This window comes from Lampetra fluviatilis, chromosome 10, assembly GCF_964198595.1.
Source record: "Lampetra fluviatilis chromosome 10, kcLamFluv1.1, whole genome shotgun sequence".
NCBI classification, from domain to species: Eukaryota; Metazoa; Chordata; class Hyperoartia; order Petromyzontiformes; family Petromyzontidae; genus Lampetra; species Lampetra fluviatilis.
This window is the reverse complement of record NC_136284.1, coordinates 13335656-13361623: the sequence shown is the minus strand read 5'-3', so window position 1 is coordinate 13361623 and position 25968 is coordinate 13335656. Positions and strand designations below refer to the sequence as shown.

The 25968-nt window shown below is 44.5% G+C and overlaps 1 protein-coding gene across 3 annotated transcripts in view; it reads left to right on the top strand.

The window, feature by feature from the left end:
- The first annotated feature begins 5797 nt into the window (after positions 1-5797).
- Positions 5798-25968, top strand: part of LOC144934595 (protein PALS2-like) — a 221460-nt gene continuing 201289 nt past the window's right edge. For all 3 annotated transcript variants that reach the window (XM_078860576.1, XM_078860574.1, XM_078860577.1), the window contains exon 1: positions 5798-5917. In XM_078860576.1, the coding sequence (XP_078716702.1) occupies positions 5905-5917 (13 nt within the window). In that variant the 5' untranslated portion in view covers positions 5798-5904. The remainder of the gene's footprint in view (positions 5918-25968) is intronic.

Genomic DNA, 25968 nt, shown 5'->3' with positions numbered 1-25968 from the left:
TGGCGGCTAGAGTCCTCTCGTCCTCTGGCTTGAGATGGCTGCCACCTATGGGTCAGATGATTGCCTGCCACCATTAAGCAATTGGAAATTAAATATCATTTTTTTTTTCCTAAAAAGTGTAAAATTTTGGGAAAAAAATTTCACGAAAATAAATTGTCACGCACAACGAGTCTGTGTGCAAAATGTCAGCTCGATTGGATCATGGAAAGTGTGTTAAAAAACGACCGAAAGATTTGCACGGTCGTAAGCGCGCAAGCAAGCAAGCAAGTGAACTTAATATAAAGGATTTAAAAAGATGGAGCAGTGGCTTTAAATTCCACATAAAGGCATGTAGGGATGCATGCTTGAGATTACACGAGAGACAGAAAGTGGAACGTTTGGACTACAGCAGAGGTGCGTAACCTGGGGTGCACGCACCTCCTGGGGGTGCGAGGCATGGTCAGATCTTTTTTTGAGAAGGTAAATCATTGAAACGCACATATTAAGCACGGGTACTTAAGTACAAACCACTAATTTGTTTAATCAAACCCTATGTATTTATAAACACTGTCAATGTATCTAACGAATGAGAACCACATGGGTGCAAGGCTGCAGCAAAGGTTAAGAAGAACCGCTGGGCTAGAGATACACACACGGGTTAAATGCGACATTTTCACTGCTGACACAAGTTGGCTTTGCCAGAGCAGCGTCGCTAGAGGAGAGGAGATGGCTGGGGGACAAGCATAACGATGGAGGAGTGCAACGTGTCTGCGGTCGACGCATACCCAAGAGATGGAGCAATGAAATGAGCTCAATTGCAGGACCGTGAGAGATGGCGGTGGCTTGGGGAGGCCTTCATCCACTAGTGTACTCATTATGGCTGATGATGATGATGTTGATGATGAATTTTAGAAACGAAAATTTAGTATATTGATTATTTGGCTGCTATAAATATCCACGTGATAAACGTTGAGCTATCATTTGTGTTGGCCAGGTCACGTCAGTAAAATAAGCTAATAGCTCAGTGGGCTTTACCTGGGAAAATAAAATAAAATTGTTTAGATGTATTTGTATATATTTCATAGATGCCCCTGGTGCACATCTGTAAAACAAAGCTTCATAGCTCATCGGACTTCTCCAGGATATAAAGATTCAGATTTTTATTTGATTCAAACTGGGTCATTATGAACACTGCAAAAATATAATCGTAGCTGTATTTGTTAGAATCATATCGTAATATTAGTGGTTCATGCAAATATAACAATTAAAAAAACTATCTATGATCGTCTTTTATAGGCAATTCACCACAGAGTGGCACAGTCGTCCCCCTATCGTTAGTTTGAAACTTGTCAATGGATTATTCCACAGCAAGGGCATCCACACAAACCCTTGGGCAATGAAGCGTGGATGGAATGTTCCACTTCTGTGTGTGGGTGCTAAGTGAATAGTCATTGGGTTATATTAGCATATAGTATACATGTAGTTAACATCGACCTCATATGACCCTGCTAAAATGAAGAAGCTGATTGGCTCCAGCCTAGTATAACCTGGCCCTTTGCTGAATATCTCCAATCTCCGATAAACCCTTTGCCATCAAACTCGTTTTAGTAAAGTAATTTTAGAATCGTGAGTCGGTTAGATTAAAGCATATGTTTTTTGGTGTTTCTGAATTTTCTTATGCAGTATTAGAGGGTGATTTTGGGATATTTAGAATTGATAGGAATTATATGGGACATATGCCAATAATACAATTTATTTCACTCGAGGCATGCACATTTGACAACGATATAATAAGTGGGAATATTACAATTCTAAAGTGCTGTTAAATAAAACAGTAGTTTGTCTTAATTATATAAACACAATGGGATTTCCCCCCAAAAAATGTCGGCCAATAATTATTTGTCTCCCATATTTTGATTAAAATGTTTCACTGTTGATCAAGCTTTCGTTTTGACAAATATGGCAAGCATTGTTTTCTTTTTTAAAGAAAGTCATCAATGGAAGGTCAATCGGGTTTTTAAGAGTTGTGATTAAACATTACTGCTCCATTAATTTTAATATTTCATATACAGGCTGCATGCATACCAAATGTGGGAGTGTAAGTGTAATTAAAAAATAAGATGACAGATGTGCTTTAATATCAAGCATGTCGAACAATGCATTGGGCGCAAACAATGCTTGTGTAGTGATCCACTCCGAGACACGAGGATTAGGAGGCACTCTAATTATTGCAGCCTTCACCGGGTACAGGGGTAACTACACTTCAGTCAGGACAGCCAACAGTCTGCGTGACTAACAACGCCGAGAAGGTGAACACAGTGACGAAGACTCCAGCAGTCCGACGGGATCCCACTCCAGACAACAGCCCCGAACCTTTGCCTGGGGTCTCCTTTTATCCGCCCAGCGTGGCCTCTATCACCTTTCCGCTACATCCCTCTCTCTGGCTTGTCACGTGACCTGCTGACAGGCAGGGCTGCTGCAACCGCAGATCCCCTTTTCTGCCAGCAACCGGCGCTATGCTCCATAGTGACCCATTCCATGTCACTACACTTGTAAAGTAACCTTATACATCACGTGAGTAATCTGTATAATCGCATGCAGCCTTTTGCACACGCTAACCGACCCGTGGAAGTTGTGATTTTTGCACCAGCCTAGATTCGACTTGGAATAACTGCTCAGACAGCCATGAGCCTATCCAGGCATTAATACCCGGGGCAGCACACAAGGGGAAAGCGCTTAATTTTGAAGGGATGGAGAAGAAAGGGGCTTGCGAGGAGGAGAAGGAGTAGGAACGGGGTGGCTGGGTTCTATCGCTTCTGGCGAGATTGGCATTAAATACCGTTTCTATAACCATGATGGCTACCTTACAAACTCCTCAGAAGTGCTGCAATGGATTACTCTGCCATCACCCTTTGTACCTAGACTGCTGTAGCAGCTGTGGTGAAGCTGTTGGCTTCAAGTCGCGGTAGGTGCTGGTTTCATGACGAGTGTATGTACAATTGTATCCGTCCATTGCTCTCCATGCTTGATAAGAATTGATACGTATGCCGCCGTATATCGCGCAAGTATCCTCAATACTATTAACACACTTTTATTTTGAGCTTTCTGTACACGTTTGTATTCTGTGAGTAACAAAACATTATTAACTGTATGCTTGACAGGCTTTCAAGGGCAATATTTTCCATTGACAATTCGGTATAGGTGGATGTAAATAATGCTTTCACGTGGAAATTAATGAGCTACATTGAAGATAGTGTCAGGTTCGTCTGTGCTTGTGGAACCCTTTCTTTTGAGAACATCAATCAGGAATTATCACACGATTAGGCATGATTTCGCTTGGCTTCCTTTGGACACGAGAAGCACGAATATCTACCCGAATGCTAATTGATATATTTGTGAATCTAAATCGGAGTGTTCTGAATGAGCATTTGGCGCAGCGCTTATTGCCATCAGCATAGCAAACACCGCAATGCCATTGCATAGACCATTAATTATCTACGTAGCATTACTTCCCGGGATGATTTTACACGCGCTATAAACCACGCCCCTTTGCTAATTCATTGCTGGATGAAAACCTCCCTATGGAACGTCAGCTCTGGGGGTTGTTTGACCATACTTGACTATGGTGACGTCAGCTCTGGGGGTTGTTTGACCATACTTGACTATGGTGACGTCAGCTCCATGGCACAATGTCAACCGAGAGGATGGGTACAAACTCAGCAATCATTGGAAAGATGTCATCAACCACTTTGGGTCATGACTTGTGTTTTTTCTTGTTAAGGGAGCACAGGTCAAGGCATTACTTGATTTGTGTTTTCTTGTTACCTTACCCCAGGGCACATATGCCCCATGTTCCATGCCATCGCCGGAGTGCTTGTGCGACGCCTACTTTTTGAAGCCTTTAAAAGCGGTCGCCTTCTGTGACCTTCACCATTTTTCCTCCTGCAGACGATCGCTTGTGTTGTGATGGAAACGTCGTGGTTTTTGTTTTATTTTCATTACATTTTTATTATTTTTATTTGCTTTATCTTTCTATCTACGTGACTTTACCGAAACAAAGAATATGGCATCATTCAGTTGCTTTGATCCAATGGCATGTCGTATTTCATCTAATTTTGGCCCATTGCATTATAATGGTGCATTGGTTGGTAGGGGTGTATGATTAATAGGACATCATTTTAAATTTATATTCTGTATCTGAAAAGTGGAGCCAGTTTGCCAAACAATATAATTGCTGTTTAATTCAACAATGTCAGTGCCAATTTTTAGTCAATGCCAGTTCTAGTCCAAGTGTAGTGACATCGCTGGATGGCACCACGCTGTAAGTGCAGTGCAGGCCCTACAGGATACGGTGTGTGGGTGCCGACCTTAGGGGAAGGCCGTGTGAGGCCATGGTACTCTAGTTGACCCGGGGGGACACGTGACTGGCTAAGATGAAACAGAGGCTCCCAAGAGGGGGCTAGGGGTGGTCACGTGATTGGGACCCAGGTCCTTCCCGATGGTTCTGGAATTGGGACGTGGCCAAGGGTAGGCTTCGGCAAGGTAAGGTAATTGTACCCTTTTTACCGGGTAAAAGGGTAAAGGTAAAGGGTAAAGGTGTCGTCATGCCATGGGGTAAGGGTAAAGGGTAGGGTAAAAGGTAGGCTCGTTGCTTTTTACCTTTTACCTTACCTGCTAAAGGGTAAAAGGTAGGGTACAGTGATTGTATTGTGGTAAGGTAAATGGTAGGGTAAAGGTAGGCTCGTTGTTTTTACACTTTTACCTTACCTTGCCGAGGCCTACCAAGGGAGGAGCCGGCCACGCCACAGAGAATATCAGCCGGGTCCCGAGAGGGACCGGGGTTGTTGTTCATCCCGGGAAGAAACCCTTCGTCGACGATGTACGTCCTACGAGTCTTCCAGCACGTGGACCCGGGCAGATGCTGTTGGTCCCAGGTCCGTAGTAACTGTTACGTGGTGACTAGTGTAGTTAGCCGGGTGGTCACCACCCTAGGTTGTTGTTGTGTTAAGGGGAAAGTTTACTCCGTGTGTTGGAACTAAATCAATGCGCTGCCTCCAAGTTGAAGTCTGCGACTCAGTTGAACCCACTACACAAGTCATTGTCCACTGCCCTTAAACCCAGCTCTTCATTCCGACCAATCAACACACAAGTGCAATGAATGGGCAATTCCATAAACGTATTTGACTATTTACTTCATGTCTCATTTGAATATTCTTCCACACGAGCGAAAGGTGCTGCTCATGTTTTTGGGGCAATTTGGACTTTTCTTTTTGCTTACGATCGGCTTCTCTGTTTGTATGGGCCAGTGACCGACTGCTGACAGCTCACCAAGTGGCGGCAGTAATCTGGTGGGTGGGTTTTCATTTCATTTTCCACATTCATTTTATCAACCCCCTAGAGGAACGACGCCGGTGGTGGCTATAATATCAGGTCAATCCTTACACGGATTTGAATTCACACATTTCATTCCCAATACAGTGTTTAGGAACGTCCATCCATTTACCCAAACCAAGGCCATTAACCATGCCTGTTGATTAAACCCACGTACAGCAAGAGCGCCCTTGCAGTGGCTTGCCATATTAATTATCGCGCTCTAGAAGCTGCCGTTGGTATCGCTACGACAGCATTTTACGATCACACGACACCAAACGTTGAAACGACAATTCGCAAGCGCTGCGGTGCCACAACTCTGGCTCTGCCAGTAAGTGGGATATTCCTATATGATAATCGGCCTTGGGGGAGGGGTGGGGGGGGAGGTGGGGAATGAACCAACCATAGAGCCGCGCAGTTTGCCTTATGAATATGTAGCAGTGGGTGGTGCATCATTGCTGCCGACTATCGGCTTAGCTCCCTCCGCCGCTGCCGCTTGCTGCCGTGCTGCACAGCGAGAAGATAGCAAGAGGGTTCGGCGCGCGTGTGCGCACAATGGCTCGGCGAGGTGAGTGACCACGGCTCTCCTTTGATGTTGTCCGCGCGCCTGTTGTGATCTTTCGGCGTCGTGGTTTGTCGGCGAGGTGACCGGCTGAGTTGCGAGAGGGTTGCCGCTGCTCTTGACGCACCGCCGCTGCTGACAGCAGCAGCAGCAGCTCCTGGCTGCGCGTATGGCGATGTTCGCATTGCCTCCGTGTGCTGTTGAGAGTGATGGTAAACGCGCGTGCGTGCGTGCATGTGTGTGTGTGACCGCAGATGATGAATGGTGGTGGTGTGTGCCGAATGTTTGTGTGCTGCTGCGGATGTATGCGTGTTGAACTTCTTTCGCACCGTACGTAGCCAACCGTGCTATTCGGAGGTGCGGATGATTTATGCATATCCGTGGCTCTGGGTACTGGTGATGCATGTGTGTGTGTATGTGTCTTTGTTTTTGTGGATGATGCGTACACCGATTTGTGCGTGTGTTGTGCTGATGTGTTTCGGTGGTGTGCATGCGTGTTCATGATATGTGAGTTTTTGTAAATGTGTATTTATGTACGTGTTGAAGTGTGGTAATCTGTGTGTGTGTGTTTACCAGTATGTAGATGTGTGTGTGTGTGTTTACTAGTATGTAGATGTGTGCGTGTGTTTACTAGTGTGTATGTGTTTACTAGTATGTAGATGTGTGTGTGTGTGTTTACTAGTGTGTAGATGTGTGCGTGTGTTTACTAGTGTGTATGTGTTTACTAGTATGTAGATGTGTGTGTGTGTGTTTACGAGTATGTGTGTGTGTGTGTGTTACGAGTATGTGTGTGTGTGTGCTGGTACTGTGGAGTATAGATAAAAAAAACCCTGGATATGAAGACGTACTTGCGTATGATTTCCATTTATTTTTTATAACCAAAGCATTTGTTTGGAAGATTTAAATACTGTACTGTTGCTGCTTTCTTTAAATGCAGTGAACGTGTTTCCGATATACAGCATATCGCTTATAAACAATGCAACCATCGTCTTGCTGTCTGTAATGTACCCTTCTTGCATAATATATTACTTGAACTCTTCGGTTTGTCGCAGCCAACATTTATAATCGATTCTTGGGTTCGGCCAGGGTCACGATCTGTCCACATTTGTGTCGTCAAGACCCTTCACCACCCCGACAGAGCCAAACGCATGCAACAAGCCACGCGTACAAGCGTCCACCAACAAACGCGTTGTCTCTCCGTATGAAGGACAACTGCATCTATCTATGGTTCTTTCGGTAAAGTCACGTAGATAGAATAAAGTGAATAAAAATTCTAAAAAATAAATAATAATAAAACACTAATGCAGACTGTAGCCTGGTTCTAAATCGGAGTGTACTGGTAGTCTATAATGTAGACTGTAGCCTGGTTATTAAGTTTGGTGAGTGTACTGGCAGTCTATAATGTAGACTGTAGCCTGGTTATTAAGTTTGGTGAGTGTACTGGCAGTCTATAATGTATACTGTAGCCTGGTCATTAAGTTTGGTGAGTGTACTGACAGTCTATAATGTAGACTGTAGCCTGGTTATTAAGCTGGGTGAGTGTACTGGCAGTCTATAATGTAGATTGACAACTGCATCGGTGACGAGGAGGGGAATAAAAATAACGACGGTGATGATGATGATAATCCTGAATAATAATAAACAAACACCCGTACGTGGCATGTTCAGGAGTTTCTCCGAGTTATCGATGCCCCATGCACAACAGCCGTCTCCGGCTGCTGGTGGGTTGTGGAAATCGTCAATCGCCGCCTTCGCTGCGCTCTGAGCCCCGGGGCTCAGGACGTTCGCGATGTGAATGCTACACGAATGTGAATTCTTCGAACACATTAGCATCTTTACGTGGCAGAGTAAGTAATAATAATGATGTGCGTGTCTGTGTGTCTCTGTGTGTGTGTATGTGCCATTGGCTGCGGATGTGGGGTTGCGGAATGCGCTTTGCTTTGGCTCGGCAAAGCCGGCAGCGTGCACGCCTGCGGTGATTGCATGCGCGTGTGTGTGTGCACGTGTGTGTGTGCATGCGTGTGTGTGCGCGTGTGTGTGTGTGTGCATGCTTGTGTGTGCGCGTGTGTGTGTGCATGCTTGTGTGTGCGCGTGTGTGTGTGCATGCTTGTGTGTGTGCATGTGTGTGTGTGCGCGTGTGTGTGTGCATGCTTGTGTGTGTGCACGTGTGTATGTGCACGTGTGTATGTGCACGTGTGTATGTGCATGCTTGTGTGTGTGTGCACGTGTGTGTATGCGTGTGTGCACGTGTGTGTGCATGCGTGTGTGTATGCGTGTGTGTACACGTGTGTGCATGCGTGTGTGTGTGCATTCGTGTGTGCACGTATGTGCGTGAGTGTGTGCACGTGTGTGCTTGCGTGTGTGTGCGAATGTGTGTGCTTGCGTGTGTGTGCACGTGTGTGTATGCGTGTGTGTACACGTGTGTGAATGCGTGTGTTTGTCCACGTGTGTGTGCATTCGTGTGTGCACGTATGTGCGTGCGTGTGTGCACGTGTGTGGGTGCGTGTGTGCACGTGTGTGCTTGCGTGTGTGTGCGAATGTGTGTGCATGCATGGGGAGCGGTGGTGTAGCGGTTAGCGCTACTCTGCGTATCGAAACTGTCGACCCAGGTTCGAATCCCGTTAATGACCAATACCAGTGACGATTATCTGAACCGGTCCTGGGCCTCGCCTAGGTCGACTCAGCCTCAAATGAGTACCTGGTGCAGTGTGTCGTAAACATCGTCACTGGGGAGACAAAGGCGACCGGGCGTGGTGCTAGCCATCCACCCCCTCGTGTGCCGTGCCGGCCTTCATAGGTGCTGCTCGCTAACAGCACTTGCCCCTACAGTCTGCTAAGGCTATACGGGGGGATCTTTCGTGTGTGAGTGTAACCAGGGGTCTGCGTTCCAGATTCTATTTAGTGAATTTGTCTCGTAGACGCTGGACAGACGGCAACACTCAACAGCGCAACCTCCTGAGGATAAATACAACAGCAATAAGCAAACCCGCGTGTCGCCCCCCCCCCCACCACCTCCTAGAGTGATGATGGGTGCGTTGATGGGTGTGTTGTCGGGTGTGTTGTCGCATGCGTTCAGTGGGGTGGGTTTGTCGCCAACAGGACAGTGGCTTGTCGCGTTATCTCGTTATCGCTGCTTCACAACAAAAAAAACCAGCGCAGGAGAATCGAGTGACCGGCAGAGTGATCAGTACTCCAGTGTCGGAGGCATTCCACGCGAAAATAACGGCCCCGTTCGATGGAATGTTTCGCCGGTGCCGCGGAGACGTTCGCGAGACAAGAAACACTGCCACGAGGTGCATGTGGGCCATGAAACCAGGCCAGGCTACCAGGCTCACGCTGAATCCCAACCTCGAATTAATATCCCGATGATGACCCATTACGTGGACACTGAAGTTCGAGTAGGAGGTAATTAAGCAAGTTGGTATTTGACCTGTGAGTGTGGCCTTTGTGACATCATCCTCTTGCGGTGTGTGTGTGCGGATTTTCTCATTTCCTCCAATGAGTAAAGAGTTGAATCGACGTAATACATTTGACAAACATCCCAAGCAAGGCAGTCCTGAAAATTAGTCTGGATACTCAGTGTGTGGTTTCATAGGTAGTACGGGATTATTTTTGACATTTACCGATCTCTTTTTAATATCTCGTCCCCTTTTGCGCTTTTGTTATGTTTAATGATGGTCAGTGCTGCTCGATCATGTATCAGCTTTTATATTCAGCCACACAGACACACTGCAATTGACAGCCTTTCTTGAGATTAAAGCAACAGCGAATGGGGTGTAGAATGTAGTTCAAGTGAGCAGATCACTCGCTCTTGAGCATGGACAGAGAGAAGGCATGGCAGTATTACTAACTCAGCTGAAAATGGACAATGTTTGGCTTAGCAGTTCAAAACAAATTGTTAAAAAATTGTTTAACATACAATCATCACCATCATGATCATCATATCTGGCCAAGTGCCATGCTGACTACAGTATTTGACTCACCATCAGATGTTCATGATCTCAGGATCAGTAAAATGACTACTTTCAGGTGTAAAGACAACAGTGGGTTGTACTCTAGGGAGCCTTACTGACCCCACCATGGAAATGTGGAATTTCCAATGCGGGCTGAGGACCGCCAATGGCGTTTGGAGTCGACGCAATGCTCATCTGAGCAGAGATACACTTTGACTTTGAATTATAATTATCCGCCATTCTCAAGCCAATGTTGATTGAAGGCCACTACCTTGCTGACACCAATAACCAGCATTACATTCCTGCACAGCTGCAGTTTTGCTTTACGGCCCCGTGAACTGTGATTTTCATCACTGCCTCCCCTCTGTTCATCCTCTTGCACATGTAGAGGGGCTCGTGTTTTGTGTGTAGCAAATGGACACGTCCAGTAAGTGGCCTCTCTAAATTCTACAGCGCAGCTATAAACGTGAAGGGTACAGGAGAGCATGCCGCCATCCCATTACATCGGTTATTTGGTGATGGTGCTGTTGAACAGGACAACTCCCGTAAGGTCGAGAACAGCTCCATGCTTGGGAATAAATTATTGCAATGGGCAAATAATTTCCAGCCCAATGGCTTGCATTGCATTCAGAGTGAGCATGTCCCCTGCTCGAGCAAGCACTGAGGCAGCGCACATATCACTTGGTTACCCTAAATCAGGAGAGGGCATTTCACCTTTCCATGGCCGAGGCCGGTGTCTGCATAGATAGGATGCCCACAGTTGATTACTCATGAAAACTGGTACGGATTTGAATTCACCTTGGATAGTCGTTTAGTGACTGGAGTTTGAAGCCAAGATGTCCTGATTTTGAGTTGAGCGATCTAAGCACAAAAGTACATAGCCCGATTTATTTCTTGTGAATCTCATATGTTGAAGCACCTTAAACAGTCACTTGTGTTGCCAATTTTGCACAATTAATGACTTCTCGGTTTATGTAAAAATTATGTGTCCGAAGGGAACATATACTTTTAATGATGTCAATAAATTCGCATTAATACAGTGTGTTACGTAACATATTTATTAACTCTCGTCACAGTTTTAAAATGTTCTGTGTTTGCAAATTGAACAAAAGCATGCTTAACAAAGCAGAATTAAACAAGCAATCAATCCCCTAAAAAAAAAATACCTCACCATTGTTAAGAAATCCACAAGCTTGTTTTTACTCTGCATAATAAGCAATAGTTAATCAAGCAATTCAGTAATTAAACTGGCAGTAGCCATGTACCAATTTGGGCCAAATAGGGCACACACCATGTAAGTCATGTTGCTTCGAGGTGGACATAAATGTCACAATTTTTAATCAAAAATTTTACGTCCGAGTGAGAGTGCCTCCCTGCTAAATTGTGTGGTACATGACGCCCTCAGCCAGTAGTGGTAATAATGGTGGGAATTCCACATCCCCATGGTGGGGCCAGTGCTTCCATGTGATGACAATTGTTGACATCCTCCAAAGTGGCACTCATTTGATCACTCCAACAAAAACTGGGCTGAGTTACATCCAAAACAACATCAGAGCTCACAGTCTTACTCAAAACTAACACCTAAGAGTAATTATAATATCAAATACTCAATATTTTAATCTAACGACATAGACCACTCGTCATTGTCTTTCACGGTCACGTATCCATGTTGATGTTCTCGTTGCTGATTACCTTGCCGATCTCGTCAAGGATTATAAACCATCACGCAATCTCCGGTCATCCTCGCAGCAGCGGCTTTTCGCTAACCATCGAACGAAAATGGTCACCGCATCGCACGCTTTCAGATGCAATTCTGTGGCCGTCTGGAATGCTCTTTCCTTCCTGATATTAGAAAACCACTGGAGCTATGCACTTTTACATTTAGATTGAAAATAAATTTCTTTAGAACTGCTTTTTGTGTTTAGTTTGTTCTCCTTCCCCCGCACCTCCGATTAGCACGGTTGGCTACGTACGGTGCCAAAGAAGTTCAACGTAGACACGTAAAGAGACATCCCGGATGTGGCTTTTACACGCTCTCCTGGCATCGCAGCAGGTGGCAGTTCCAACACGCTGACCTACTGCGGGCCTCCCACCATCGCCGCATTCAATCACCGACACCCATTCCGGGATTACGCGCTGGAATGAAACCCGCGCGTACGCACAGGCGTGGGCGACGTAAATAATATTGACGCATTTGTGCATTTGGCAACGATGTGGAGCGTGGCACTGGATTGAAATGTGTCGATCCGCAAGGCGCTTTTGTTCGAGAGTGATGGGGGCCTGGCCTTGCTTCACCGAGCCCTGCCACTCTCGCAGTGCATCGCAGCGTCACATTATGTTTTTTTTCTCCCGTCGCTTGGACATGAAGCTCTGAACGAGATTGGTCGAGGCTTCGATCATCGTGGCCCATTGACAGGTCATCAAGAAGGTTTAGGAATTTGTCGTGACACTAACGCGTCGGAGGGGTTGCATTGGCTCGTAAATAACATCAGCCACAGGTGTTGATTTCTGGCGGAACGATTTTCGTAGGCAGGCAGCAGGAAAACAAACTCGCGTCCCATTTGTCACAAGTTGCTTTGCCTACATTGTTTGGCGTGGTTTTTTTTTCCAGTGCAACGCGCAGTGTGGTCACCAATATGTTACGGGAAAATGGTCTGTCTTGTGTGATGGAGCAAATACACTGTCGAGCATGGTCGTAAAATTGATGCATGCGTAGCAAGTGTTTACAGTGCATATCTTTGTATGGATGGGCCTCCGTTGCGTCCGATTGGGGCTCATTTGGTGGTTGGCTTCAGTTCCTCCGCCGTGCACAGCATCAGTAGCAAGTGGTACATAATCCTGGCCTGTGCCTGCTCTAGGTCAACCCAGCCACGAATGATTACCTGATGTAGCGGGCTAAGCATCGGCCCCGAGGAGACAAAGGCAGCCCGGCACGGGTGGTCCTGGCCACACTGCCCTCTGCTTTGCCGTTCTGGCCTTAAAATTGTGCTCACTCACAACCGCATGCCCCTGTGCAGTATGGAGCCCACACGGCTAAATCGCGGTGTTGGTCCTTTTTTTCCCTTTTTTTTCCTTCCTCTATTTCGCGCTTACGGGAGAGCGTGCAAGACCCGCGCTGCAGTGGTGATTATGCGACAGCTGTCTGATGAATATCGCACCGAGGTGCTTTCGTCCAAGGTGAAGCTGCATCAAGTTCGCTGCATGCTGTCATCGTGAGGCAGTGGCGTGTGCGCTGAGCCTCCGCAACAGACGGCACGTTTTATAATCTCCGGTCAATGACGCGTTATCTATTGTCCGCTCTGCTCTTTTCGATGAACCCACACATATTTTTATCTTATCACCGTCACGATCCGTCATTTTCTATGCACTGCTGGATCAAAGGATCCTTACGCTGATACTGCCTCTTTGGCTTCTGCATATCTGTAATATCTACGATTCAGTATGCTTCTCAATATTCTGCAATGGTGTCACTCCATCGCCCATTTGGTCATCCCCTTGTGTATTTTGCTTGTCATCTCCCTTTAATCACTAATGTTGTACACCACTTGTCATCCCCGACAAACGTTTGTCCTGCTTGAGTCTATTTTAGCTTAGTTATGTTGCGTGTAACATATTAGACATGTTACTACTGAACTAAACTATTTTTTTTATTTTACCTGGTGAGGCCCACTCTCTCTTTCAGAAGTGACCTGGCCACAAATGACAGCTCAGCGAAGTCGCTTTACGTGTCGAAATGTGTAGCAGCCAAACGCACAGTGATTCTAAATGTGGAGGAAAACTAGAGAACCCGGAGAAAAATCCACGTGACCACGGGGAGGGAGACATGCAAACTCCAAATATACAGGGTTCGGGATCGAACCCACGGCCTCATGCAAATCAGGCGAGGGCGTTAACATCTCCCCACAGCGGTTACTATTGTTGATGAATGTTTGTACTTTTTTGTTTGATTTGTGATGCTGTAAAATGCATTCCAGAACATTCCTTTAGGACTGCACTACAGTTAAAACGCGAGAGACTTGGTTCAAAATCGAGTTGGGGGTCAACTTGACCCATCTACTTCTTACCTGTGGAGGCTAAATAAAACAAGTACTGCTTCATTTCAAGTCACCAGTGATCATCATATGGTAAGCCTGGGTTTCATCTTGGCGATGTGGAATTCCCACCGTTGGCTCAAGGTCACGAATGGAGATGATCATCGTTTCATTGCTCACGTGAGCAGGCGGACGCTACAACTGACATTTGGCATTTCTATGATTATATCAGGTAGAAATTAAAATATGATTTAACAAACAAAAAAATCCACGTTACATTTTAAAGCTGTGTCGTGGCATTCTGCTCAAAGCGTAAGGTGCACTTCGGCTGTGCTCCTGCTACTGTGAAAATAAATGTGATCGCAGATTGAAATCTACCTTTTGTGAAACATGGCTTTAGCTTGTTTCCATTACAGCAAAGACATTAAGGTTTGAAAAATCACTTGCCATCCTGGCTCCTGTGTGTGTGTGATATGTATTTATATAAATAATGACCACAACAAACAGAATGTCTTAAGATATCCGAAAGGAGTGGCAATGCGAGCAGTTTCGAATGCACACACTTTGTCTCGATGTCCTGCACCTCCCTTGTCTGTGGCCAAATAATTTTGAAACTAGGGCCAATCATAATATTTAGCTCTGCACAGGAGGTATTACGTGAGTCTCAAGATTCACTTTTAGGAGAATCCTGCTTTGACATGTTTAGCCATATATACATTTTTATTTTTTAAGTATTGGAAGGAAACCAATGTGCTCGGGGAAAGGCCATACAGCGGTGTGGGAAACTCAAACTCCACGCATATTGCACCCTGAAAACGATTGTTTAAGGGCGCCTTATACATTAAAATTATTATTATAAGTCAGAAACTGAATGTCTGCACTGCTAGCATTGTTTCTGTGCAGGTCGGTACCCCTCCTAGGCACCAAGCATGCCTGCAAGTCACAAGCCGACGTGTTCCTTCCTTTATCCGTGTTAACGTTGATACCGTGTACCGCATTGATTGATGAATGGCATGCCACGTTGGAAACCCCTGCCTCCTACAGCTTGTCTGAAAGTCACCACTCAAAACATTAAGGCCACACAGCCTGCGGTGGCACGATCAAGCGCCGTGTATGCGAAGACGACGGCAGGGTGACTCAGGAGGAGCCGGCACCGTTAAGATCCTGGGTTCCATTTCAGATATCACCGCGCCAATTATTTAAGATAGCTGATGGATCCAGCGCCATTGCCAATGACTATTTATAAATGACCCCACAAAAAAATGCATAATAGTATACGTTGTCTGCACCTCCGGTTAGCACGGTTGGCTACGTACAGTGCGAAAGAAGATCAACATACATACATGCATGCAATGCAGCCTATCCCAGCTCTTTTGGAGGAACACGTTTTTTATTTATTCATTACCATTCACAAATCTTCCTCGCAGCACACATTCTTTGCACTCGGCACATCACCTGGTGTGGTGCGCCTTGCTCGGTGCTGATATGGCCCAGCCAGGGTAGCGCGTTGGCCGGTTTGTTGCACAGGTTTGCGATTCGAATCCAGCGGTTTCTCGGTGGATGTTAAAATATCCGCTGATGCAATGTGCCGATGTCCGGAGCAAATTTGACCGGCTTCAAAAATGACCCGCAAATTACTTGATTGGAATTCTACTCGGCACGCATTTACTTCCTACTGGCAGACGAATGCCCTTGATCACTCTTGCAAATTAAATTCATCCTGGTCTCTTGAGTTATCAGCTGATTAAACAAAATTAACTTTATAATAGGTCAGATGCCCCTTGAAGATATATCCAAATTTATTCTGCGAACTCGTCTCCTGACACAAGATGGTACCCTGCTAACTTTCAGGGTTCCAAATTGAAATGTCTTAATTTCATGGAACGATGTTGCAAAAATGTTTCTACTATATGATTGGGATACAATAATGGAAACTCAATCTAAATAACCAAACAAATAAACAATATACAGGACTTTTTTCGATGTAAAGCTTTCGTGCCTGCAGGGATTCATCTTCTTGGTTCTTTCAGTAAAGTCACGTAGAAGGGAATTAACAAAATAATAAAAACAAAACATAATAATATACAGGACATGAATGATTATGCCGTGGTGTAGATAGTTAGCAAACTGAACTTGCCATCGAGAGGTTACCACTTTCCACCTCCAAGTCCAGCATTTGAAGCAATGGGCACGTTTCTTCATTCCCCGTTGCCCATGTCCACCCAGAAGTACAAATGTGTAGACCACAGCAGATTTCTGGTGGTGAAGTAAACCGTGGGTACTGACTACCACCTCTTCTAAGACATCTGGCCAAGGTGGAGGAGGAGGCCAAATACCCACTTCGAGGGGCTCACTACAGCCCCGTCTAGTGGAGGACCTTCCACCATCATTCGCATTATCAAGTCATTGCAGGGGTGCACCTTTACCGTATACAGGGCACATTTGCTCTTGCACATCTGCTCTTGATGATAATGCCCCCTGCAATCCAGTGTTCTGTTGGTGGGGGTTCGCGGATCACAGAGATCAATGTGTCCTGTGAGACTGTCAACCTGGTGGGCTGCAAAGAGATCCGAAGAAGGCAGTAAACTCAAATGTGTTGTTCATATGTATGTTGAACTCTTTCTGCACCGTGCCAATCGCTTATCCGTCTGCACAAATCACCGTCATCTCCTCAAGTGCATACTTTGTGTTCCAGGCACTTAGGGTCCTCTGTATTATTTGGAACGCTCGTTTAAAATGCAAATGGCCCAACATTTCAAATCAGGACCCTCTTCATGAAATAAGTTGAGTGTTAATCGATGGATAAAGAATTATTGTAATTACCGCGTTTGGCTCTGCTTGCAGAACATGTATTGGAAAAACGTGCCAAATTTTTAATCATTTTCTTTGACACCGATCTATAGCTAAATCTGGCATCGCTGTTGCAATAAGTCCAGTTGATGGCGTGAGCAAATATCTTCATCCAGCAACGATTCAGGAAAATTACGATGACATGTATACAAGTATGGGAAAAAGACGTAACCTCCCCTCGCACGGTCACGTGATGTGCTTGACACGCCTGCTTGCCATTGGGGATTCACACGGCGCGTGGCCAAGTCGTACGGCTTTGCATGACTGATGAATGAAAATGTTTACGCGCATACCTGTAAATTAGGCACATTATCCCACGTTGTCGATTCATTTGTTTTTGGAGGGAGCTGCAAAGCGGTGCATTGAAAGCGTCCATCGATCTATCTGTCTCGCTCCCTTTATTTCACCCGACAAAGCGATTTTGGGGACAGGTTGATCATGTGGGGGTTGAAGCACATCGTTTTATAATCGTCCAATCTTAACTTTCGTTCAAATGAGCCCTCGAGCGGAACGACGCAGGGACTTCCTATAATTAGGTGAGACCTCGCCAAAGAGAGGAAAAAAAACTTTTGCACGGAAGATTCTGCTAAGAGAAGAAAAGTCGAGGACGGTAACTTTTTTAAACGAACAAGCGCAAAACAAAAACAACTCCCCCTCATTTCATCACGAACTCCTCCGATTAGCATGCTTGGCTACATACGGTACGAAGGAAGTTCTCCGTACATACGTACGCACACACAACTCTGCCTTACAACTGACACAAAATGCATTTGACTAATGTTGCAGGCAGTGGCCCTACCTCAGGGCAGAGACGAAGCCAGATTAATTGGCTCATTGTCGCTCAAATGTGGCGGTGCCTCTAAAGTGTCAGACACGCGGAGTCAGTTTTTGTTCATCAGTGTACAGTGTGAGGCAAAGGTAAGGGATGGTGCCACGGTGTAACGAATCAGCGCACTGGACATTTAATTCGGAGGCCGCCGGTTTGACCTGGCGTGGCAGTTAAAACAATGGGGCAAATTTCGATTTAAAGCTTTTGTGACTGCAGGGATTCATCTTCTTGGTTTTTTCGGTAAAGTCACGTAGAAGGGAAGTAATAAAAAAAAAATTATGTTTTATTTTTATTATTTTATTACTTCCCTTCTACGTGACAATGGGGCAAGTTTCTTAAATTCCCATCCCCATCGCCTCTATACACCCAGCGGTTGTGAATGGGTTCAGCACAGCGAGTTGATCGGCGGAAGTTTGCCTGCGGTGCGTTCAGTGCGGGCACTCTAAACTTCTTCCAAGGCATATGGCCAGTGTGGCAGAGTAGACCAAAGTACCTCCTCGATGGGATCTCTCTCTCCGGGAGGCCCTTCCTCTAGCAGTGTCGTGAGCAAGAATTTGCAGGTCCGCACATTGATCTCTGATGTTTAAATATTGGGCCACAAATAAAAAAAAAACCTTCAACATTAAAATACAGATACATTCAAGTAAAATATATACGTACGCATTAACTTAAAGCTGCACAAGTGAATAACGGGAGGTCAACTCGTAACGTTTATTTTGTAGGCATAGTATTTGAGCACCACCACCTACTATGAACGAGAGCCAGTTCTCGTTCGGGAAAAAAAATCTCAACATTGATAAATAACACTTCCTGAAAAAAACTACAATCTGCGACGTTTTGGACAGTGAAGAAGGGCCATTGCTGGAAATGCTACGGATTAAAAATATATTATATACAGTGATCCCTCGTTTATCGCGGTTAATGGGGACCGGAACCCCTCGTGATAGGTGAAAATCCGCGAAGTAGGATTGGCCCCCTAGGAATTTCCGTATATGTGTATGTGGGTACCAGAATGTTTAAAATATGTATATTCATACTTTATATACATATTTTACTTAAATCTATTTAATTATAAAACCTTAATATTATACATTCACTATCTCTCTCTCTCATACGATACGTATTATGGTGTTCTACACTCACCAATGACAGTAGTATCTTGAGACTTGACTCCAATAATGACGACGACGACGATGACAATGACGATGACAATGACGACGATGACAGACCTGTGCAGTTCGATGAATGTGATGATGAATGATGATGATGATGGTGTTACTGCACAGGTATAATGAGGCCATTAAATCAGTTCGAAAAATCCGCGATGCACTGAGGCCGCGAAACTTGAACCGCGAAGTGGCGAGGGATTACTGTACTATGTTTTTCTCGGAAGGTGGTGTTATTGACAAATGCGTTGAGATTTTTTATCGTGCTTGTGCAATACTGCCAAAGGCAGAATCCGTAAAGAATTTGTTCAATTCTCGTGAGGTGAGACCGAGGCATTGTGCGTGGGGTTGTTTCCACGCTCATGCACGTGGCCATGCAGTCCTTAAAATAGTAAAAAATAAATTGATACAAAGGCTTTTCACAGTGACATATCTCATCTATTTCTATGGTGGTGTATAATTAGTGTGCCTTAATTTTAAAGGTCTTTTTTTATTATTTAAGCAAATTGCCCATAAGCGCAATATATATTTGTTAGGGTAATTTCCCCAGATATATTCAAAATGTTCTCTTAATGTCAAATAATGATATGAACAAAAAAATGCATTTGGAATTCCCGCAAAGATTAATGCATCATTCTAGGACAGAGAACAATCTTTGGAAGATGATATCTCAGCAGTACTTCTGTGAGCACTTCAGGTGCCCCAAATTCACAGCAGGTGGTGTATTAATGCTCATAGAGGAGTCGGTTGCATGGTAAGGCAATATTAACATTTTTATTTCTCATAGCTGGTTAATTACTGAATTGAATGAAAAGTCTAATTCAATACGATGAATTTTAGCTTTTTTGTGCAGTGATTGGTGACAGGACTGATATCATAATCTCTCTGTGCAGCACGGTTTTATAATAACCAAATTTAATCATTGGTTACTACCTCGATTCAAGTGCAGCATTTCGGCAGGAGTGGCGGAGAGCTGGGAGATGACGGTGTTAGCCCCATGAGGAACCCAGCGAGCTTAAAAAAACAATCCCCTTTTGCTCCCGGTGTCCGTACCAGTGCCCCTGCGATTTGAGCACAAATCCCGAGTTTGTGAATTGTTCCACTATTTTCCTGCGCGCCGCCGATTGATTTGTTTTCGCCGAATTGGTTACATTTGATTTATGTGACATCACTCCCGGTTTGTGCCTCTCTTCCTTCCCTCCGTTCTGACACACTTAGGGTCGATCGAGGTGTTGGGGAGGGTTAAGAGAGCCAACGTGACCCCACCATACACCGTGCAAGCGTATACAACATACGTGTTGCAGATTTATTGTGGACCCTTTCGATATTTATCGAATTACTCCGATGTAGATCTTAGCAAAGTGTGACATTAATAATGAGAGTGTAATAACATTTCTAAATTTACTCCGGAAGAGCCTTCGATGAATCTCAAGACTTTTTCAAGAGGGTTGTTTGGTCGATTTCATAAAAAAAAAAGAAAATGCATGTCAAAAGAAAAGTCACACATACGAGGGAAGAACACCAACAACGATACGTGGATGTCAGAACCCACTTGCTGTGCAGTCCTCTGATGGAGCCTGTTACGCGGGTTCTCTCTCAATGTGATTTATTCTCTGGGAAACCAACAGGCCGATGGGCTTGCACATATTTTGTTATCTTATACGTGGAGACACAGAGCAGAACTGTGCATATATTACTGGTAGGAACCTCCTGGTTACACCAGCCCACAGGGTATTATTGTGTCCGTCCGTCCGTTGTGCATCCAAAAATGGGAGGGGTGGGGCTGGGTGGTGAGGGTGGGGAGGGGCTGGGTGGTGAGGGGAGAGTGGGGAGGGTGGGGCTGGGTGGGGAGGGTGGGGAGGGGCTGGGTGGGGAGGGTGGGGCTGGGTGGGGGGTGGGAGGGGTGGGGCTGGGTGGGGAGGGGCTGATCACCCCGTGGTGCCCTTATAAAACTCAACGTTTAACCTACTCACGCCGGCTTGTGCCCGCCCTCACAGTCGGGCATATTTGCGGAATACACCACGCCGCCGTTGACCCTGCAGGCCATTGACCGAGCAACCCAACGTTCCTACCAGCTCCCTCCGCAGGACAATATGTTTTCGTTTACTCTGATGCTCACTGTCTTCAGTGCCTTGAGATGCGATTAGATTCAACAGCCCGAGAGCATGCGCGTCCACTGTGACGTCCACCACGCTATGCAGTTTTAAACAGATAAATACAATGCATACAAACACATCTCTGATTCACAATAGGACCCTCGGCCACGAGACACAGCCGAACCAACTACATGTTCACGCGTGCAAGTGTTTAGCGATGGCGTGCCGATTGTTCCCCCCCCCTACCTTCCGCTTACCAAGTAAATTGAAGAACAATTGTCACAAACAAATGTATCAATTGAGTTAATTACATCTCTGCATTGTCAACGTACTGACGACTCGTGCAGCATCTCGTGCGGCTTAAAAATGCCATCACGTGACCAATCAAAGACAGCGGCACTTGCGATATTCAGCTCGCAGCCAAACTTTTGCACCAGTGCCGAAATCATTCGGAGCCAAGTAGGAAGGGCTAAAATAGGCGCGCCAAGTGAAAAATGGCGAAGGAAAATTGAAATCCCTTGAACTCTACGATGAGAATAGGAAGTGAAGCCTTGACGCCCTTAAGTGATTAAAGAATTACACGACAATTGAGGAAATAAATGCGGCTTTGTCGACAGCATGAAAAAAATCCGACCGAGATTTTTTTGTCATTTAATCAGCAGCTAACCCAGGCATGTAAAATTACACGGTACCAACACCGGCTGCAGCAATGGTCTGACGAAAGACTGGTTTGCAGAGGCACAATGGAATTTAAATACTGAATTGGTCTGAAGAAATGATTTTCCCCATGGCTACACACATTTTCTGGTATAAATTTTCCTAGAAATTTGGCTCAGTCGATTACACGACTCCCAGCTGCTTTCTGTAGGCCCTTGCCGGTTCACACACATACCACTGAGTGTAAATTGCAGGCGGTTCGAAATTTTGTCCCTCCCCCCGTGTAAACTAAAGCCACATGCTTCGCTGTCAGGATGCTGCCTGCAGATACCCATTCACCGGACTGCCATTTATCAGCAGAATTCAGCATTTGACATGATGATTTATCTGGACCCAATTTATCCATCTATTACCGGTGCCCAAAATGTCACTGATTTTATGAACGGTTATAATGGCTTAATTAAAGCAGAGTGCTGAGCTGTTTTTTATTTATTTGTGTGTCCTCAGCTGCGATAATGTTAGCATTGATCCACAAACGCTTGAGTCAACAGTCTGCACATTGCAAATCCACGTCTGTTTTGGTAATAAACTTAACACATCATCGATCCCAGTGGTGAATAAAATAGGTATCACTCTGTAGCAGCTACAGCAGCATTTGCCCGTTTAAACCGATTGGTATCTACTCTGGGAACGTGGAAGTACTGTCAAACTCGAGATGAACACCGCCTTATATTCATTTGAGCATGGAGGCTATTTGACTTAAATGTTTGCACGGTATATATTGCACACCTTAACATACATACTCCTGTGGTAAATTGTAGAAATATATAAAAATGAAGATGCTGACAAAATACAGGAATCCCTCAAAATTATAGAACAGATACTCTCCTGAGAAATTGTTCGTGAAGTGAAATGCCATTTATTGAACCCAATTTTCCCATTTACTTCATTGATATAATAGTTCATTCGGAAAATCACACTTAAGAATGCAGCAAACCTTTATAAAGCACATATTTAATGAAAAATAAATAGATCCACCGTACAGCCTTCACAGACTTTTTGGGCAAGTGCTGTTAGCGAGCACCTAGGAAGGCCGGTATAGGACGTGACTTTTGGCAGTATGAGATGCACGCCAAGACATATGACAGACCGTGTATTGTTAAATGAACATCTGTGAAAAAGAGATTCATAGCTCATCAGATTCCTCCTGTCTAAATAAATAACCTGATTCTGCTCACATATTTTCCCCATTAAAAATATGTAATTAATAGATTCACAACTCCATAAATGCGAATTTAACACACCGTGTATCTAATTCCTTCCCGAATTGATGAGTTCGCTTATAGCTGAATTCAGTACCTTGAGTTGTTGCATAACGAGGAATGACCGTGCCATTTAACTTTGGGCAAAAGGGATGAAGGTCGTCTTTGCAGGCTGAGTAACTTGAAGTATGCTGCAATCTGCTTCAATACAATGTTTAGTTCCTTTAGAATGATAAAAAACAGCATCTTTTGGATATAAGTATTCACAAACTTGTACAGTACAACTTCTCTTCAGGAGTTTTCGAATTGTTATGTATATTTATATTATACTGTTATTGGGTATATCTGATTCATATTCTTGGTTCTTTTGGTAAAGTCACGTAGAAGGGAAATATTATTTCCTGCAGTTACGAAAGCATTAAATCAAAAAATATATCTGATTCATCAAAGTGTATGCTTATGTACATATACAATCTAGTGCACACAACATTGCTTTTGATGAATAGCTGCATTCTCTTTTTTAAAAATGTGGTTTATTGAACATTACCCTTTCTCTCTTTAGAAACATCTATATACCCTAATACGGTAAATTGTGATGTAAAAGTTTTACTCCAAGAAATCTATGCGCTGAGTTTATCCGTTTAGACCCCGTGCGTTATTCAGGATGGATTCTTTCTTAATATGCTGCTCAGCAGAGGTCAATCATGCTGTGGCGAAACCACCCTTGGGGAAAGCAAACCACGCACCCACTGCTGGGTCACAGAGCAGCTGTACAAAGCAGCCTTTGATTATTCTTTGGGTCTTTCGGTAAAGTCACGTAGATAGGTTAAAAAAAAAAGACAAAATCGGCAAAAAACTACACAATTTCAACCGAGAGGATGGGTACAAACTCAGCAAAATCATTGGAAGGACGTCATCAACCAGTTAAAGTCATAACTAGCTGTGATGTTTCCATCTTGTCACCTTCCGATGTTAGTTTCATTTTTAATAAAGATGGGACAAGCATTTCCAGTTCCTGCTGTGTCGCCCCTGCATTGGGCATACCGCAAGTTGTTAGTTTCTCCACGGCTCATGCGTCTACCCGATTAACATAACCATGTTGACCAGGACGCTTGCGCTATGCCCATTTTAAACCTTTAAATCAGCTCGCCTTTAGTGACTTCCGCCCCCTCACCCTTTTTTTTTTACCTGATTATGGTCGCTTGTGTTGCGATCGAAACGTCGTAGTTTTGTGTTTATTTTATTATTTTTTTACTTATCTACGTGAAAGGAAATAATAAAATAATAAAAATAAAACATAATAAAATAATTATCACGACGTTTCGGCCACAACGCAAGCAGCCGTCCTCAGGTGAAGAACAGGTCTGTCAGAAAGACAGCGTCTTTCCGAAAGACAGCGTCTTTCCGACAGACCTGTTCTTCACCTGAGGACGCTGCTTGCGTTGTGGCCGAAACGTCGTGAGAATTATTTTATTATGTTTTATTTGTATTATTTTATTTTTATTATTTTATTATTTCCCTTCTACGTGACTTTACCGAAAGAACCAAGAAGATGAATCCCTGCAGTCACGAAAGCTTTAAATCGAAATTTATCTACGTTACTTTACCGAAAGACCCAAAGAATATGAATTCCTGCAGTCACGAAAGCTTTAAGTTAAGATTCAGCATTTGATTCCCCAGGTTTTGTTTTATTCCATTATTATGATTTCACTTTTACCTTTTTTTTTACCTCTAACCAGTGGCGGCTCCTGCAAAACCTCTCAGGGGGGGCAAATGTCTGGATGATTGATAAGGATAAGGTCCACCCATGCAATGGATAAATTAACAGCTTAAGCATGTAAAGGCAACTTCACTTCTTTAATATTAATGAAAAATAAAGTGACTCTTACAATACATCTTGTTTGTTTCTATACTCACTATTAAAACAAACCACTCCAGTTTCTTTTATTAAAGATTCCACTAGGTGGCGACAAATTATTTTGTTGGATGAAACGTGCTTACGTATGATGACGTAAGCACGTATGATGACGTAAGCACGTTAGGGCGAGCCCTCCCGGAATCCATAGAGAATGCATTGCAGCGCCCCCATTCGAAAAAAAACATCTTTGAATGTAAGTCTATGGGACCACTCGGTGCGATTCTCAGCTGGAAGGAAATCGCCCAAAAAGAGGCGGTACTCCACAGAACGTAGCATGACGCTGATTGGACTATATCCAGAGGCACAGTGACGGCTAGCGTGACTCTGTGGTTGAATGACATTGGTGGTGCGTCGCCCAATCGCCCTAATGAAGAAACCGCCCCTGCCTCTAACTCTGCTGAACATACGCTTTCTAGCCAGGGATAAACAATCGTTTTCGCACCACCGATTGGCACGGTTGGCTATGTACTGTGTGAAAGAAGTTTAGCATACATACAAACATACAATGGAAGATGATTGGATAACGCAGGGAACCAGCAGCACAACAAAAAAATCTGAATTTGAATCTCGGTCTCCCTCCTAGGATGAAAACAAAAGCAGGTCGTGGAACTCAACTCAGCGTTGAGTTCAAATCTCGGTCGGGGGTCAACTCTTATCTCACCGTCATCCCTCTGGGTGTGATGCAATCATTCCCACTTTGCGGGCGGTCGTCCTTTGAAAGGGAGTATCCTTTGCCATTGGAATGTGGATTTATACCACTATCCCCAGCGAGGTGTATTTGGCCGTGCTTGTGTCAACATGACAACACTTTGACTTTGATTTGCACGTATTGTATGTATATTGAACTGGTTTTGCACCGCGCGTAGCCAACCGTGCTGATGGGAGGTGCGATTTGATGCACGCGTAATGAGTCTTGTGGTCTCTGTGCAAAACACGTGATCGCAAACATTTGGTTTTGCCTCATCCAACAGCGAGATATATGGCATTTGGGCAGAAAATTAAACGGGCTTATCTGCACAGCTTAAGAGCTGAGCCTTGCGGTTGTGTAAGATAGACCCTTTAAGGCATGCGGCCCTCCTTGTATGTTGGGGGATTTAAATTGTAAAATGCCAAGATACAGAAAGCATAATTACCTACACGACAAATGATGGATGTTGCAAGTGCCGCATTGATAAAAAAATAAATAAGCTGACGGCACTTTAGGAATATAGAATTACTAAATGAGACATTTTGCGGGGATGTGAAATCTTCTCCAGTGTTTTGTTGCGATGATCTACAGAAAAAAACCACACATG